The sequence below is a fragment of the Lynx canadensis genome, chromosome A3, assembly GCF_007474595.2.
Source record: "Lynx canadensis isolate LIC74 chromosome A3, mLynCan4.pri.v2, whole genome shotgun sequence".
NCBI lineage: Eukaryota > Metazoa > Chordata > Mammalia > Carnivora > Felidae > Lynx > Lynx canadensis.
This window is the reverse complement of record NC_044305.1, coordinates 103,877,120-103,894,082: the sequence shown is the minus strand read 5'-3', so window position 1 is coordinate 103,894,082 and position 16,963 is coordinate 103,877,120. Positions and strand designations below refer to the sequence as shown.

At 44.1% G+C, this 16,963-nt stretch overlaps 1 protein-coding gene across 1 annotated transcript in view; it reads left to right on the top strand.

The window, feature by feature from the left end:
* Positions 1 to 1,362: 1,362 nt before the first annotated feature.
* Positions 1,363 to 16,963, top strand: part of ACOXL (acyl-CoA oxidase like) — a 194,858-nt gene continuing 179,257 nt past the window's right edge. Inside the window, exons 1-2 of the mRNA XM_032592686.1 lie at positions 1,363 to 1,430; positions 16,258 to 16,354. Coding sequence (XP_032448577.1) covers positions 16,316 to 16,354 — 39 coding nt within the window. The 5' untranslated portion in view covers positions 1,363 to 1,430; positions 16,258 to 16,315. The remainder of the gene's footprint in view (positions 1,431 to 16,257; positions 16,355 to 16,963) is intronic.

The window sequence follows — 16,963 nt, the reverse complement described above, 5'->3', positions numbered from 1 at the left end:
TCCATCTTTCCAGTTCCCATTTACTTGCTTTTTTAAAAAATTTTTTTCTGTTTTTATTTTATTTTTGAGAGAGAGAGAGAGAGAGAGCATGCGCAGAAGGGGGGAGAGGCAGAGAGAGAGGGAGACACATAATCCAAAGCAGGCTCCAGGCTCTGAGCTGTCAGCACAGAGCCCAACACGGGGCTTGGACTCGTGAACTGCGAGATCATGACCTGAGCCAAAGTCAGATGCTTAACTGGCTGAGCCGCCCGGGGCGGGGGGGGGGGGGGGGTCCCAGTTCCCATTTACTTGTAAATGGACAGGTAGGTGGATAGGTGGCTCTCAAGGTTCAGCAGGGGACCTTGGCTCCTGTGCGTGTTGCTTAACCCACTGAGGGTGATTCCTACATAGCTGTCGAACGGGTTGTTGTTGAAGATGAGGGGTTTCCACTTTGGCCCCTGCAGACCACGTGTACCATAACGTTCAACCAAAAGCATCCTTTGTGTGACCAACAGTGTCACCACAGCTGGAAGCACAAAGCCCAGCAAGCTAGCAGACTCCACCATTCCATGGGCAGGGCACAGCCCTAGGAGGGCGTCAAGGCCTGCTTATGCCTGTCGACCACAGATCTAGCCATCCTCCAATACACTTAGTTAAGTGGTGTGCCCGCCCATTTCTGTTTTCTCAACCAACCTCTCTTGTGTCACTTTAGCCTCAGCACCTCTTATTCACACCCCCCAAAATAATCCTCTTTGTTTGAGATTTCAAGTCCCCTTTCTTTTAAAAAATTTTTTTTTTCAACATTTATTTATTTTTGGGACAGAGAGAGACAGAGCATGAACGGGGGAGGGGCAGAGAGAGAGGGAGACACAGAATCGGAAGCAAGCTCCAGGCTCTGAGCCATCAGCCCAGAGCCTGATGCGGGGCTCGAACTCACAGACCGCGAGATCGTGACCTGGCTGAAGTCGGACGCTTAGCCGACTGCGCCACCCAGGCGCCCCTTCAAGTCCCCTTTCTAAGCCAGATGCCGTCCTGGAGGCTGGGATCACAATGATAGCCTGGAGCTATGAGGAGCCACCCCTCGGGCTGAGCTGGTGCGGCACCCTCGGAGTCCTGGTGGGCAAGGTCGAGCCAGCAGCAGTCTCTGGCACGCATACCTTTACCTAGTGAGGGAGCATGTCTGAGTTTGTTGAAAGTTGCTATCTTTTGTCTTGGGGGATTGTACCTGTTCCTGTCTTCTGCTCATTTGGTCATGTATCTCCTTTCACTTCCTTCCTGCTCCCTTCCGACCCTTTCCTCCTTACGTCCCCTTCCTGCACCCTCCCTCCTGGGGACTTCCTCTCTCAGCCCACACACACCCCACTTCTCAGCGGATCCTGCAGAGAGACCCGGTTCTTGCTCCCCTGCCTTCTCACTGCCCCGGCAGCCCGTCCTGACAGAACCAAGGAAAGGTAAATGCTAAAGCAAAAGCTTTCTACCGCAGAAAACAACCCTGCCGTCCCTGGGGAGGCAGGAACGGCTCTCTGGCCACCGGAGGTCTTAATGATAATGTGTGAAAGCTCTCTCAGTGTCACGCTGTTTGGGGACCCTCCTTCTCCTCCGGTGTCTTCCAGTCTAGAGGCTGAGCTCCTTGAGGGTAGGAACAGGCCGGATCCGTTTTGAGTGCCCCGTGTTTGGTGTGGTGCAGACGCTTACCGAAAGCGCGGGAAGGAAGACCGAAAGGAAGGATGGAGAGGGAGCATCTCTTCACCCGCAGTCACTGGCCGGCAGGCCAAGGATGCGGGAATGTGGATTGGCAATGCCTCCCATCAGGGATTCTCATCACATTTTTGTCTCTGGCCGGGAGGATCTTTTCTCCCGCCTCCCTCCTTTCTCTCTCTCTCCCTGCCTTCTTTCTGCTACTTTCGTGGAGTTTGCCACTGAGCAAGTGTACTTCTCTGTGGTTGAGCGAACCCCACAGCTACAATTAAACCGCAGTGCTTAGAAAACCCTTCCCGTAGCGTTTTCTGTCACCCTTGCTGGTTCAGGGCCTTAGTCTTTGACACTTACCACAGGATGATTTAACGGTTTCTGTTTCCATTCAGGGTCAGGTCATCCAGGCTGTGCGAGGGCTCACGGGGGTGGGTGGAGGCTCTGGAAGGTGGAAGGTCAAGTTGTGAGGCAGCTGTGGCACTTACTGGAAGACTGAGGGTTTCTCTTCTCGCTGCTTCTGGGGGTCTGTTCTTCACTGCTGCCTTTCATTTGTGCGAAGGCCTGGCAGTGGGTCCCGCCTCATTTCTTAAGGGAGACGGAGCGTTTTGATTTTTGCCATTTTCAACGAGAAGAGAGTGACCGAGGGAGTTTAACCTGGGCCGAGCTGGAGATGTCTCCCGAAGCAAAATGATAAAAGGGACCAGGACAAAAGAACAGGTTAGTGAAGCAGAGGCAACCTGTGACACCAGAGTTGGTTTCCAAGTTCTTGTCAGTATTCACTCCAGAACGTGGGTGCCGCCCAGATAAGGCTCGGCACCAAGGATATTTCTTGTCAGGAGGGCATTCACGCTTGGTATCTGAAAATGTGCTTTCCATTGCCCTAAAACTGATTTTTGATTTAGATTTTGAGAGGAAAAAAATAACACACAACTGCTTTTTTAAAGCGGTTTTCGGTTTGTTGGGTTTTTACAAGGTTTTTCAAAAAATGCACAAAGATCTTTTTTGTTGTTGTTATTGTCGCCTTGTTTCTTGTCTCTTTTCAAAATGGACTTAATTTTGGAATAATTTTCAATTTTTAGAAAAATTGTGAAGAAAATAGAGTTCCCGTATACCCCTCAGCAAGTTTCCACTGTTGTCAACATCTGACACAACCACGGTACGTTTGTCAAAACGAAGAAAGCAGCACTGGTTCATTACTATTACCTAAATTCTAGACTGCATTAGAATTTTCTCACTTTTTCCACCAGTGTCTTATTTCCGTTCCAGGCTCCCATCCAAGATGCCACATTATGTTTTGTGGTCATGTCTCTTTAACGTCCTCTGACCTGTGACAGATCCTCAGTCTTCCCGTGCTTTTCTTGACCTCGACACTTTTGAAAAGCTTTGGTCGTGTATTTTGTTGAGTACCCTCAGTTTGGTCTGTCTGATGTTTTTCTCATGTCTAGATGGAGGTTATGGGCTTTTGGGAAGAGTATGAGGGCAAGTACCCTTCTCGTCAGTTATAACAGGGGGTACATACTATCAACATCAGTGGCGATGTTGACCTTGAAACCCCGGGCGGGGTAGTGTTTATCAGATCTTTTCATTGTAAAATGACAGTTCCCCTCTGCAAGCAGGTCGTTAAGCACAGCCGACGCTCATGGGACAGTAGTAGTGGTGTGGAGACAGGTGAAGCCCCCCCTGCTAGAGGGGGAGGTAGCTACACAAATTATTTCAGGCTATTCATCTCTTTTCCCTATGTATTTATTTATTTTAACTATTTGTATCACTATGGACTCCTGCAGATTTATTTTATGACTGTGTCACAGTCCAGTAGGACGTCATTCATTTTGTTGTCCTCATCGTTCCAGCGTTGACCCCAGGGGGCTCTTTCAGTCGTCTCCTGTGTCCCCTTGACACGCCTCCATCCTTTGGGGACTTTTTTTTGAAGGACTTCTTTACTTTCTAATACCGCAAGATGTTCCGGGCTCATCTTGTATTTTCTCTGCCCGTTTCTCCAGTGAGCCCGTGTTCCTTTTATTTGAGAATAGTTTTTAGAAACCAAGATCTGTCCTTGAAGGTCTCATTTTTACATAAGGAAATGATGCCCTACCATAATTCCCCTTTCCGGTCATCTACTTTCTTCCGGTTTTATATTTAAAAAATTTAAACATATAACGGAATTGAAAGACTTTAACACTGAGTTCCATATATTCACCACCTAGATCCTACCATGAACATATTATTGTATTTGCTGTATTACATGTTTGTTCATTTACACATCCCTCTATCCACCATAATTCACTTTTGGGATGCATTTCAAAGTCCCCCCTCCCCCGAGATAATTCAGTGTGCATATCATGAACGAGACTTCAAAATGTGTTCAGGTGTTTGTTTTGTCGTGTTTTGCTTAAAATGCAATGCAATGCAAAAATCTTAAATGTCCACTCGCAGAGTTTCGACACCTGCATACGCCTATGTAACTCAAACCTCTATCAAAATATTGAACGTTACTATCACCCCAGAAAGTTCCCTCATGCCCTTTCCACTCAATCCTTGCTTTTATCTTCCCAGAGGTAACCACTGTTGTGGATCCCCCCGCCCCTACTATATTTTAATTTTGTCTGTTTTAGAGTTTAATGTAAGTGGAGTCACACGATATGTTCACTCAGCATATTTTTGGTGGTATATTAATTCAACGTAATCCTGTGCAGCAGTGAAAATGAATGAGCCACAGCTGCGGTAGATACCAAAGATAAATCTCACTAGCCATGTGGAGCAAAAGAAATGAGACACAAAAGAATACATAGAGTCTAATCTCATTTCTGTAATATTCAGAAGCAGTCAAAAATAATTGATGGAGTTACAGGTCAAGAGCGCAGCTAGCAGTGGGCAGGAGAGAGGGAGTAATGATTGAGAGGAGATTCTGTGTGCTGGTGACATAGTGTGATTTTCTTTGACGCGGATGAGGATTATATAGGTGCGTTTTCTTTGTGATAATTCATTAGGCTATCATTTTATGACTCATGTCTTATTCTTGGTGTATTACATATTGTTAAAGTGTTTTAAAAATAAGATAGTAGTTCCTGCCCGTCAGTTGTGTGTATGTGTGTGTGTGTGTGTGTGTGTGTGTGAGAATGACATGTGTATTATTTATCTATTGATATGTCACAAATGACCTCAAAACTTAGCATCATAAAAGGTAATATGTATTATCTCACCCGGTTCCTGTGGGTGGGGATTTCAGAGCGTCTTAGCTGGGTGGCTCTGGGTCTGTCGTGAGGTTGCACGTAGGACTTCAGGTCTGAAGTCCTATGAAGGTTTGACTGGGGCTGGAAGATCCACTCTCAAGATGGTCCACCCACATGACTGTTGGCAGGAGGCCTCAATTTCTCCCCGTGTGGGACTCTCCATAAAACGACTTGAGTGTCCTCACATCATGGCAGCTGGCTTCCTGCAGAACAAGTGATTCGAAAGAGCTCAGCATAATGTTTTCTAGGTTAATACACGTCATGCATGTGTATCAGTAGTATATTACTTTTTATTGCTAAGCAGTATCCCATTCCATGGGATCACAGTTTATATAATAAATCACAGTTTATAATAAATCACAGTTTATTTCTCTGTTCTCTTAGTGATGGATACTTGGGCTGTTTCCAGTTTGGGGCTGTTATGAATAAAGCTGATCTGAACGTTCTACTACAAGAATTTTGTGAGCATTTTGTTTCTTTTGGGTAAATATCCAGGAGTGTAATTGTTAAGCCATAGGGTAGATACATGTTTAATTTTATGAGAAGTTAACAGGCCTTTTCCCAAAATGATTGTATCATTATATATCTTCACAACAAAGTAGAGTTCAGTGGCCCCACATCCTTGTTAGCATTTTATTTTGCTTTATTATTATTTTTTTCTAGACATTCAGGCGGATGTATAGTGGTATCTCATTACGGTTTTAATTTCCATTTCCGTGGCGACCAGTGTTGTTGAGCAGTTTCTGGTGTGCTTATTGGCCATTTGTATATCTTCTTTTATAATTTGTCTATCTTCTTTTATAATTTTTCTTAAAAAAATTTTTTTTAACGTTTATTTATTTTTGAGAGAAAGAGACAGAGCCTGATGGGGAGAGGGACAGAGAGGGAGAGGGAGACACAGAATCGGAAGCAGGCTCCAGGCTCTGAGCTGTCAGCACAGAGCCCGATGCGGGGCTCGAACTCACGAACCGTGAGATCATGACCTGGGCTGAAGTCAGACGCTCAACCGACTGAGCCACCCAGGTGCCCCCATAATTTTTCTTTTTTAAAAGAATGTTTATTTATTTATTTCGAGAGAGAAAGAGCATGAGCAGAGGAAGGGCAGAGAGAGAGAGGGAGAGAGAGAATCCCAAGCAGGTTCCACGCTTTTAGTGCAGAGCCCGACCTGGGGCTCCGTCCCACGAACCGTGAGATCATGACCTGAGCCCAAACCAAGAGTTGGATGCTTAACCAACTAAGCCACCCAGGCATCCCTCTTTTAATTAAAAAAAAAAAAAAAAAAAAAGTTTGTTTATTTTTGAGAGAGAAAGAGAGAGAGAGAACACAAGTGGGGGCGGGGCAGAGAGAGAAGGGAACAGAGAATCCGAAGTGGGCTCCTCACTGACAGCAGCAAGCCCGACGTGGGGCTCACACCCACAAACCCCTCAAGGTCACAACCTGAGTCGAAGTCAGGTGTTCAACCGACTGAGCCACCCAGGCACCCCCCCCCCCCGTTTCTCCTCTAGAGTCAGATTCTCCCTGTAACTCTCTCCCCTGACAGCCACCGATCTATTCTTCAGCACTATAATTTGTCCTTTTGAGAATGTTATAAAATTGGAATCCTATAGTACGTGACTTTTTTTTTTCACTCGACACAATGCCTTTGAGATCCATTCAAGTTGTCGCGTGTACCAGTGGTTCACTCCTTTTTTTGCTCAATACCACCTTGTACAGATGTACCACACTTTAGTCCCCACTTGGGGGACATTTGGACTGTTTCTAGTTTGGGGCAATCGCCAAGTGGCTGCGAACATTCGTGTATAAGTGTTCGTGTAAACAACGGATTTCATTTCTCTTGGGTAAATACCTGCTATGGGATTGCTGAGTTCCATTTAACTTCATAAGACACCGTCAGCCTCTTCCAGAGTGGCTGTACCATTTCTTATTCCCACCGCCAGCAAAGGAGAGGTCCAGATGCTCGACATCCTCCTCAACACTCGATACAGTCAGTGTTATTTATTTTAGCCATTCTAATAGGCGTTTATGCTTATTTCTGTATTTCTGTATTTATTTATTTACTTTGTACCTTGTAGTTTGCTCTTGATTGCACACGTGAGACTTCCTAGACAGGTATGTGACTTCTGCTGGGTGTCTAAACCCCCCGCCTCTCCGAGGGAAGATGACATTAGTACCTCGTTTCAGTTCTTGCTGGTGGCACATGCTGGGGCAGAGGTTTTCAAGCTTGTTGTTAGTAATGGCACCGTCTTCCTTCCAAGCGAAATCCTACACAGAACACCAGTAGATAAGTCAGGTGATGGTGGAACTGCCAGGGGCAGAGCTGGGCCCTCTGTGTACCCCCACAGCTGTCCTCATGGTGTCCCACAGCTCCTAATCCTGACACCCACACCATCCACCCAGGGCCTGCCAAGGCTCTTAATTCCACAGGGCCTCTGTCCGCAGTCTGAGGCATGGAGAATAATATTTGCCGTATCTTCGTATCTTACGGATTGAAGAAGACAGAGAAATTATGTATGTTGAAATACCGAAAAATAATTCTGGTGGATGATTTATGCCCCATTGTTCTACAAAGAGCATCTGAGGTGTGGCCTATGAAAATTGTTAGGTGTGGAGATTGATATTTAAAGACTGAAAACGCACAGTTATTCATGTTGTGTAGGAATCTGGAGAGTTTCAGGGTGGGCGCTATTCTTAAAATCCCGTTTTTTTTCCATTGCCGAGGTGGTTACTTTTTTTTATTGAAAAGTGTTAGGCATCTAGGTATTTTTATTAAGATAATCAGATGCTCAAGGTTTCAGGCAGTTTCCAAGACTTCTTCATCCTGCTTTAATTTCTTTCTTGCCTAAATGCCTCGCGGTGGCAGTTCAAATGAAGAGCAGTCGCCATCTAGTGGTCATTTTAAGTGCACAATTTAAAAAATTAATACACATTTAGAGAAACCTTTTATCTTTGCCTCCTTCCCCCCCGTTTTTGTTTTGTTTTGTTTTTTGAGAGAAAGAGAGCACAGGGGAGGGGCAGAGAGACAGAGAGAGAGAGAGAGAGAGGGAATCCCAAGCAAGTTCCAAACTGTCAGCATGGAGCCCAGTGTGGGGCTTGAACTCACGGACCATGAGATGATGGCCTGAGCCAAAATCAAGAGTCGGACACTCAACCAACTGAGCCACCCAGGCACCCCTAAAATATTTTTTAAATGTGTTTTTTAAAAATACATCTCAATGTGATTGAAAAGTCAGAAGACATAAAAAGGTAGAGTGCTATTTGCCATTTGCCAAGTTTCCCCCATTTCCACCCCACACACACAAACGGTCAACACTGTTAATAGTTTCTGTGTGTCCTTGAAGAGAATGGCAATAGCAACAATGTATATGCAAGCAAATATGTAGTCTTCTCCCTCCCCCCCCCCCCCCCCCCCGCTGCTTTTTAACAGTAAAAGTAATATATTCACTTGTTTGCACCTTGCTTTTTTCATTTAAAACGTATCTTGATGTGGCGTCTGGGTGGTTCAGTCTGTTGAGCATCTGACTTCAGCTCGGGTCATCATCTTGTGTTCATGGGTTTGAGCCCCATGTCGGACTCTGTGCTGACAGCTCGGAGCCTGGAGCCTGCTTCGGATTCTGTGTCTCCCTCTCCCTCTGCCCCTCCCCTGCTCGTGCTCTGTCTCTGTCTCTGAAAAAAAAAATGTTGAAAAAAAATTTTTTTTCTAAAACTTATCTTGGCAATTTCCTTATGTTGGCACGTAGAGAGATCTTCCTTTTTCTGTAACAATCTCATTATACGGATGCACTGTCCTTCACTCAATCACTCATCTTTTAGATGCTTGCAATGTTGTGCTGCTGAATTGCTGTTTCGGCCCGTGTAATATTATACACATCTCTGGTAGTGCGTTTTGGGAGTGAGGGTGTGCAGGGGAATGGGGTAGACCTCTCACTGAAATGTCTAACTTGTCTCTATTGAGGAATGTTCTTTAATGTCTCTTGATCCACATTTTTCTTTTTTGAATACCGAATTTCTTCAGCTTTGGTTTTAATAGTTGGGAACTATTTAAGAGTCACCCGGTTTTCTTGAGTTTATTTTATAGTTTTTAATAATTTGTCAGGTGCTTTGGCCAGTGTGTGTAGTATCTGTGCACGAACCATCCTCACTTGACCTTGCAGTATGTTTTATTTTTCTGCACAGACTGACACAAAATCATTACTAAAACTTGACTGCTATGAGATGCTTACTGTCAGTACGAGCAGGCAGCTTAATTTTTTTTAATGTTTATTTATTTTTGACAGAGAGAGAGACAGAGCGTGAGCAGGGGAGGGGCAGAGGGAGAGGGAGACACAGAATCCGAAGCAGGCTCCAGGCTCTGAGCTGTCAGCACAGAGCCTGATGTGGGGCTCGAACTCACGAACTGTGAGATCATGACCTGAGCCTAAGTCGGACACTCAACTGACTAAGCCACCCAGGTGCCCCAGGAAGCTTAATATAATGCGAGAATAGATGTGAATTAAGAAAAATTTTTGAGACAGAGAGAGAGAGAGAGAGAGAGAGACAGAGGCAGGCAGGCAAAGGGAGAAGTTGTGGGGAAGGAGCAAAGGGAGAGGGAGAGACTCTTCAGCAGGCTCCCCACCCAGCGTGGAGCCCGGCGCGGGGCTCTGTCTCACATGCTGAGATCATGACCTGAGTCAAAATCAAGAGTTTGGATGCCCCACAACGTCTGAGCCACCCAGGTGCTCCCAAAATTTTAAAATAGATGAATAACAACCATTTTATCAAAAAGTGACTGGAATGGAAATGGGAAGAAAATAGCCAATACTTCTGTTTTAGAATCTTGTCTGTGTGACCCACTTCATGGCATTCCCATAGACTTTACTGGGTGGTCTTTGTAGTTTGAAAGGTCACTTGATCCACATTTTTCTTTTCTTTTCTTTTCTTTTCTTTTCTTTTCTTTTCTTTTCTTTTCTCTTCTTTCTTCTTCTTCTTCTTCTTCTTCTTCTTCTTCTTTTTTGATTACAGAGTTTATAATGAATAAATATTGGAGTTTATTAAAAAAGAGGATCCATAGCTTATGTGATTCTATAACTTACTCCTCACATGTGTAACGAAATCCAAAGGATAAGTTTCCGGAAGGGGAATTGCTGAGTCAAAAAGTGGGTACACTTGTAGTTTTGATAAATAATGTCTAATTGCTGTACATATAAATCGTACCGATTTATACTTCCCTCCCTGCCTCCCCTAGGCTAGCACATAAGGGCATCTGGTCTCCATAACCTTATCAACACAGGGTGCTACCAGACTGTCCAGATTTGTTCACATCATAGGTAAAAATGGATATTTCAGTGTAGTTAACTTGTATTGCATATGACAGCAGAGAGTTAAAAATATATTTGTGTCATTTGTATTCCTTATTCTGTGGGCCATCTGTTCAAATACTTTGCCTACTTGTTGGTCTGTTTTTAATGAGTTATATAGGAGCCCTTTAATTAGGGAGACTGGCCCTTTGCAATGACATCAGTAATAAATATCTTGTTGCATTTTGTCCTTTGTCTTTGGACTATTCTTACAGTGTTTTGCCATGCAAAAGTTTTTGTTATTATGTAGTCACGTTTATCAGTTTTCTTTTTTTTTTTTTTTAAGTTTTTATTCATTTATTTTGAGAGAGACAGAAAGAGAGTACACGCAAGCTGGGGACGGGCAGAGAGAGAGAGAGGGAGAGAGAGAATCCCGATCAGGCTCCTCACTGTTAGTGTGGACCCCACTGAGGGGCTTGGTCTCACCAATCGTGAAATCATGACCTGAGCCACAGTCAAGAGTCGTGTGCTTAACTGGCTAAGCTACCTAGGCTCTTCCAGTTTGGGGGTTGCTGGAGGTAAGCTGATCTAGAATGGCCTTGGATGAGACAACCAGGCTCTTCCTCACATGTCTCTCAGTTTATACCTTGCCTCCACATGGCAAGCTAGCCCAGGTATGTTCTTAGATTAGCTCGAGCATATTCCCATGGGATTGCACAGGAGCAAGGGAGGAAGAGAAATGGAGTAGCTCTTTTTTAAGGCTTTTCTTTCTTTTTAAAAAAATTTCTTTGTTTTTGAGAGACAGAGCACAAGTTGGGGGAGGGGCAGAGAGAGAATGAGACACAGAATCCAAAGCAGGCTCCAGACTCTGAGCTCTTAGCACAGAGCCCGACGCGGGGCTCGAACTCACAAACCATGAGATCAGGACCTGAGCTGAAGTCAGATGCCTAACCGACTGAGCCACCCAGGCGCCCCAAGTCTTTGCTTTTCTCAAGTCTACCAATATCTTAATGACCAAAGCAAATCACGTGGCCAAGCCCAGATTCAAGGGGTGAAGAAGTATACTCTGCCTCTTTAGGAGAACTGCAGTGTCAAAGCACAGGGATCAGAGGAGTTCTGGCAAAGGGGCCATTAAAAGAGTCAATCGAACACGTGTATCACCTGTACATAGTTTTATCTGTTTCTTTCAAATTTTCATTTCTCGAATTTCTTTCCCTTGTCAAATTGCATTGGCTAATACTGCCAGAGTAATGTTTCACAACCTCTGAACATTTTTTTTCAGAGCCCAGATTTTGGATTTATTAGTTATTACTTTTTCTGTTTTCTAACTGATTGCTTTTCTACTTTTCCTTTAATAATTTATTTTTTCTCCTTTCTTTTAGTTTAATTTTTTTTTCTAACTTCTTTAGTCAGCTGCTCAGCAACTGCTGTTAACACCCTACCCTGATCCCTTCACCAAACCTGTATACTCATCTCGTAGCTACTGTCAGTGTTGACTGATATCAACTCACAGCTGAACTTCCGGGGAATTGTCCTGGACTCATGGGAGTTACTGTCCCAGGAAATGCCTGAGGTTATGCTTTCTGCCCGTGATTGAATGACAGGATGGGACAACTCCGTGGTGCCATTTATACTCCAGCCTGTCCCATCGAATCAGGCTAAGGCTGGACTTCTGCCGAGCCCACAGTTTTGCAAGCTCCCTGTGCTGTGTGTGCTCTGAAGGTCTGTCCTCGCTGATGCCCATGAACCCCACTGCACACCCACACTGCCAGTGGCTCGCTTCCCCCGCCTGCGTTCCTAAAGATAGTCTAATATTTGCCCAGCAACTCTAGACCCTTTTCACATCCTTCAGCTAGGGAGAGCAGGCTTTTCTTGGAGTATTTTTTGTCTCTGCCTGCTGGAAATTCTGGGTTAGAAGATTCTAAAGCCTCTTGTGCAGCATAGACGGGAAGCAATAAGGAGACTCAGAGACATGCCCCTGACATGCCATTCCTCAAGCCCTGAGTGCCCCCCAGGTGGCCTGCCTTCTTTGCACCTATCAGAATCTTCCTATGTTTGTTTATTGCGTACGGTTCACGGGTTTTTTCCTGTGTAAGAGGGAGAATCTGGGAGAAAGAATGGGGCTATTTCATGCTGGCAGAACCAGAAGTCCTCCATTATGTAGAATTTCCACCAATAGACATAAATAACCTGAAGCTCATAGATGATAGTAAAATATGACAAAATAATTAGGAAGTGATGAGTTTGAGTCTTTTATTGCCTTTATTTATAAATGTAATTTATTGAAGTGTAACTTCATATAGGTTAATTTTTGATAATGGCTGTGTTTAAAAACCAGTCCACAAAAATTCTTTAACATCTAACAGTTGCATCCCATGAACTGATTTAAGCTGGCTTTATTACACCACTGGTTTCACTTAACATACAGATAATATTTGGTCACAATTTTTTGACCAGACCTTTTTTCTGGTAGTGTTTTGCCTTGTTAATGGATTTGCTGCTCTTTTTCTCCACTTTTCTTATAGGATCATTGTATCAATTCTATGCTAGTATCTTTTTATTACTTGTAATTGGATTACTTGAATACTATTGGATGATTGCTGGCCTGACCTTTTCTTTTCTTTTCTTTTCTTTTCTTATTTTATTTATTTATTTGTTTTTTAAAATTTACATCCAAATTAGTTAGCATATAGTGCAACAATGATTTCAGGAGTAGATTCCTTAGTGCCCCTTACCCATTTAGCCCATGCCCCCTCCCACAACCCCTCCAGCAACCCTCAGTTTGTTCTCCACATTTATGAGTCTCTTCTGTTTTGTCCCCCTCCCTGTTTTTATATTATTTTTGTTTCCCTTCCCTTATGTTCATCTGTTTTGTCTCTTAAAGTCTTCATAGGAGTGAAGTCATATGATTTTTGTCTTTCTCTGACTGACTAATTTCACCTAGCATAATACCCTCCAGTTCCATCCACATAGTTGCAAATGGCAAGATTTCATTCTTTTTGATTGCCAAGTAATACTCCATTGTGTGTGTGTGTGTGTGTGTGTGTGTGTGTGTGTGTGTGTATACCACCTTCTTTATCCATTCATCCATCGATGGACATTTGGGCTCTTTCCACACTTTGGCTATTGTTGATAGTGCTGCTATAAACATGGGGGTGCATGTATCCCTTCAAAACAGCACACCTGTATCCCTTGAATAAATGCCTAGTAGTGCAATTGTTGGGTCGTAGGGTAGTTCTATTTTTAGTTTTTTGAGGAACCTCCATACTGTTTTCCAGAGTGTCTGCACCAGCTTGCATTGCCACCAACAATGCAAAAGAGATGCTTTCTCTTCGCCAACATCTGTTGTTGCCCGAGTTGTTAATGTTAGCCATTCTGATGGGTGTGAGGTGGTATCTCTTTGTGGTTTTAATTTGTATTTCCCTGATGATGAGTGATGTTGAGCATGTTTTCATGTGTCGGTTGGCCATCTGGATGTCTTCTTTGGAGAAGTGTCTATTGATGTCTTTTGCCCATTTCTTCACTGGATTATTTGTTTTTTGGGTGTTGAGTTTGATAAGTTCTTTATAGATTTTGGATAGTAACCCTTTATCTGATATGTCATTTGCAGGTATCTTCTCCCATTCTGTCAGTTGTCTTTTAGTTTTGCTGATTGTTTCCTTCGCTGTGTAGAAGCTTTTTATTTTGATGAGGTCCCAGTAGTTCATTTTTGCTGCTTTCTTTGCTTTGCTTTTATCTTTTTTAAAGTTTATTTATTTATTTTGAGAGAGTCAGAGAGAACACGAGTAGGGGAGGGGCAGAGAGAGAGGGAGAGAGGGAGAATCCCAAGCAGGCCCCACATGGTCAGTGCGCAGAGCCCAAGTGGGGCTCAAACCCACAAAAACATGAGATCGTGACCTGAGCTGAAATCAAGAGTCAGACACTTAACCAACCACCCAGGTACCCCTGGCCTGGTTATTCTAAGAGGTTTCAAGGTTGGGGAGCAGGAGAAGTTGGGATGGTGGTTCAGGGTAGTCCCTTTTCATAACATAGAACCTTTTCCCTTCCTTGCTGCCACAGAGAGACTGCTTCTTTAAAACATGGCCTGTCCCTGTGATTCTGCTCACTGCCCGGACCCTAAACCTGGCTCAGGGACCAGCGAGCCTTCTTACCTGCTAGCTCATTGCCATCCTTATCTTGCTCTTCCAGATTAAAGCTCCAAGTTATACATCTCAGTGTGTACATCTTACATTAGGAAGTGCATTTTTGCCAGTGTGTTTTAAGATTTGCCACCATTTGGCCCTTGTGCTGTGATATCTCTTTCTGTGGTTCTTCTTTCCACCTCCTCCTGCCCAAATCCTGCATCAATTCAGATGCATTAGCAGGTTTTACCTCTATGTGAGTATCTGGAGATTTTTCCCTGACTCCTAGTTTCATTGAAGATGGAATTTTTGTTTTCTGTTCTCCTGAGGGAAAATGTTGATTGAATGCAGTAATGCGTATACTGAAATCCCCACTAGTGGTTTTCAGATCAGGTCTGCTAGTTGACTCGTAAAAGAAAAAGAGAAGATTCTTCTGTTGGGGAGTTTCTGTGTCCATCTGGCATTCTGGGGGGTGAGTGTTGGCATTTATTTTACATTCCAGGATGAATGGTGGGTCCCCTTGAATTTTTTGTTATCTGCCAGCTGAATGGATGGGAGAAAGTCAAGATAATCAGATTGGTTCTTGTTTGGTCTGAGGCAATCAACCAGCAGGTATTTAGGAAATGTGAGACACTGTGCTGGTCCAGAGGGCTAGACAGTTCAAGACTTGGACCCTGCACCCATTCAGTTTGTATTTCTTGTTAGGAATGAACTTTATATAGGGATAGTATATGTATTTGGCATGCCTTTTGGGACATACATGGGAACGCTGTCTCCAGGATCTGGTCATGAAACTATAGGAAGAAAATAAGTTTAATGGAGCATAGTGTGGCCAGCCTTGGGTTGGGTGCTGAGACTGTAAAAATGGATCTAACAGAGTTTGGGGGGGGGTGGGGTGGTAACTAAGGGTATGAATGGAGGTTAATACTATTGAGCACTTACTATAAATATGCAAGCACTGGGAACTGGGATAAGCATTTGAGGTGACAATCCTCTGAGTTATGTGCAATTATCATTCCCATCTTCCAGATGAGAGGATGGAGGTACTAGGAAGCCAGGTCACTTGATGTTGGTCACACAGAGCCAAGGGTCAAACCTGAATGAGGTTTCTTTCAGGCTCAGGTTATGCCTTGCATTTAAACATTTTAGATGGAAGAGTGGAATCTCCCCCTCTGTGTCAGTTTAGGTTTGTTGAGAAGCAAATGCCAGGATGGGACTAGATGAGTGGGTGACTTATGGGAGGGGCTGGGGTCTGTGGAAGATAATGTAAGGGAGCTGGAGGAGGTGGAGAGAAGCTTCAGAGTGTGTGCAGGCAGGGCTGACACTGTGGAATGAGAGAGAAGGGCACAGTGCAGTTATAAGAAAGTCTCAGTGGGCCAGTGGCAGAGGGGGGTCTCCTGGCATAAGTTGCCTGTTGGGCAATAATGGCCTTTATCTAGAATGTTACCCTACTCAATCACAGCTAGGAGCAGGCAAGAGGAAAGTAGCCTGGTGTGAATGCCACTATTAATTCCAAGGTATGGCAGCTGGAGCTTGTTTGGAAACTGCTCCCGACTCTGGGTTCTCTTGAAGGAAACTCTAAGTGACAGTCCTCATGGCCAGTACAGTCCACCCCTTGTACCACACAGGTCACTCTCTTCTCCCCCCCTCTCCCTAGTAGCTGCTCTTGAGTCATTTTGGGTACATGAAAATCTTTTGCACCTGAAGAGGGGATGCTGGAGTCTTGTTTTAAAGTCACCCTGTCAGGAAATCCTTCTGTCTTTCGTTCCATTTGTACCCCACTATATTGAACACATGGTCTGTGTTACACACATAGCTGGCCTCCTTTGACCTGCAGTATCATGTAAGAGAGGGATACTTACTCTCAAAACTGTCTGCTCTGTCACATCCCTTGGTCCAAAGGCTCTACTCAGAGTCACCAAGTCAGTGCCTTAACACTCATTTTGTATCTGTTCTTCACAGGTATGATTTAAGTCTGGATGAAACGAGAGCTTTGACATTTCAGAGAGTGCAGTTTGCCATGGGTCTACCTCTGTTAAAACGTGCAATTCAGGAACAGGTATGTTTCATTGTTATTTTGCTGTGATGTGCATATGAGTGAGACAGAGAGACAGAAAGAGAAAGAAAAATATTTTTATTTTTGTTGTTTACTTCTGTGACTTGTGGAAGGACGTTTATTTTGTCCCAGGGAAAACTGTCATTGGTATGGGGAAATGCCTTCTTCCGCCCCTTTTTTCTTTCTTTCTTTAATGTTTTTTAATTTATTTTTGAGAGAGAGAGAGAGAGTGGGAGTGGGAAGGGGCAGAGAGAGAGGGAGACAGCAAATCCGAAGCAGGCTCCATGCTGTCAGCACAGAGCCCAGTGCGGGCATGAATTCACTATCCATGAAATCGTGACCTGAGTGGAAGTCAGACATGTAAACAACTGAGCCACCCAGGTGCCCTTTCAGCCTTTTTTTCCTGCCCCACTCCCCCGTAACCTAATTGATCTCCTTCCCTTGGCCCACACATTCACGTCTCTGAAGATCACAGGCTAGGGAATTGGGGACTCAGCAGAAGTAATGACATATTTGTTTGCAAAAGAAATGTAATTTGGGGCATAAATTCAAATATCTGAGAAATGCAATGAACTAATTTGATAGGCTTTTAAAGCAGTTAGACTTGTCCAA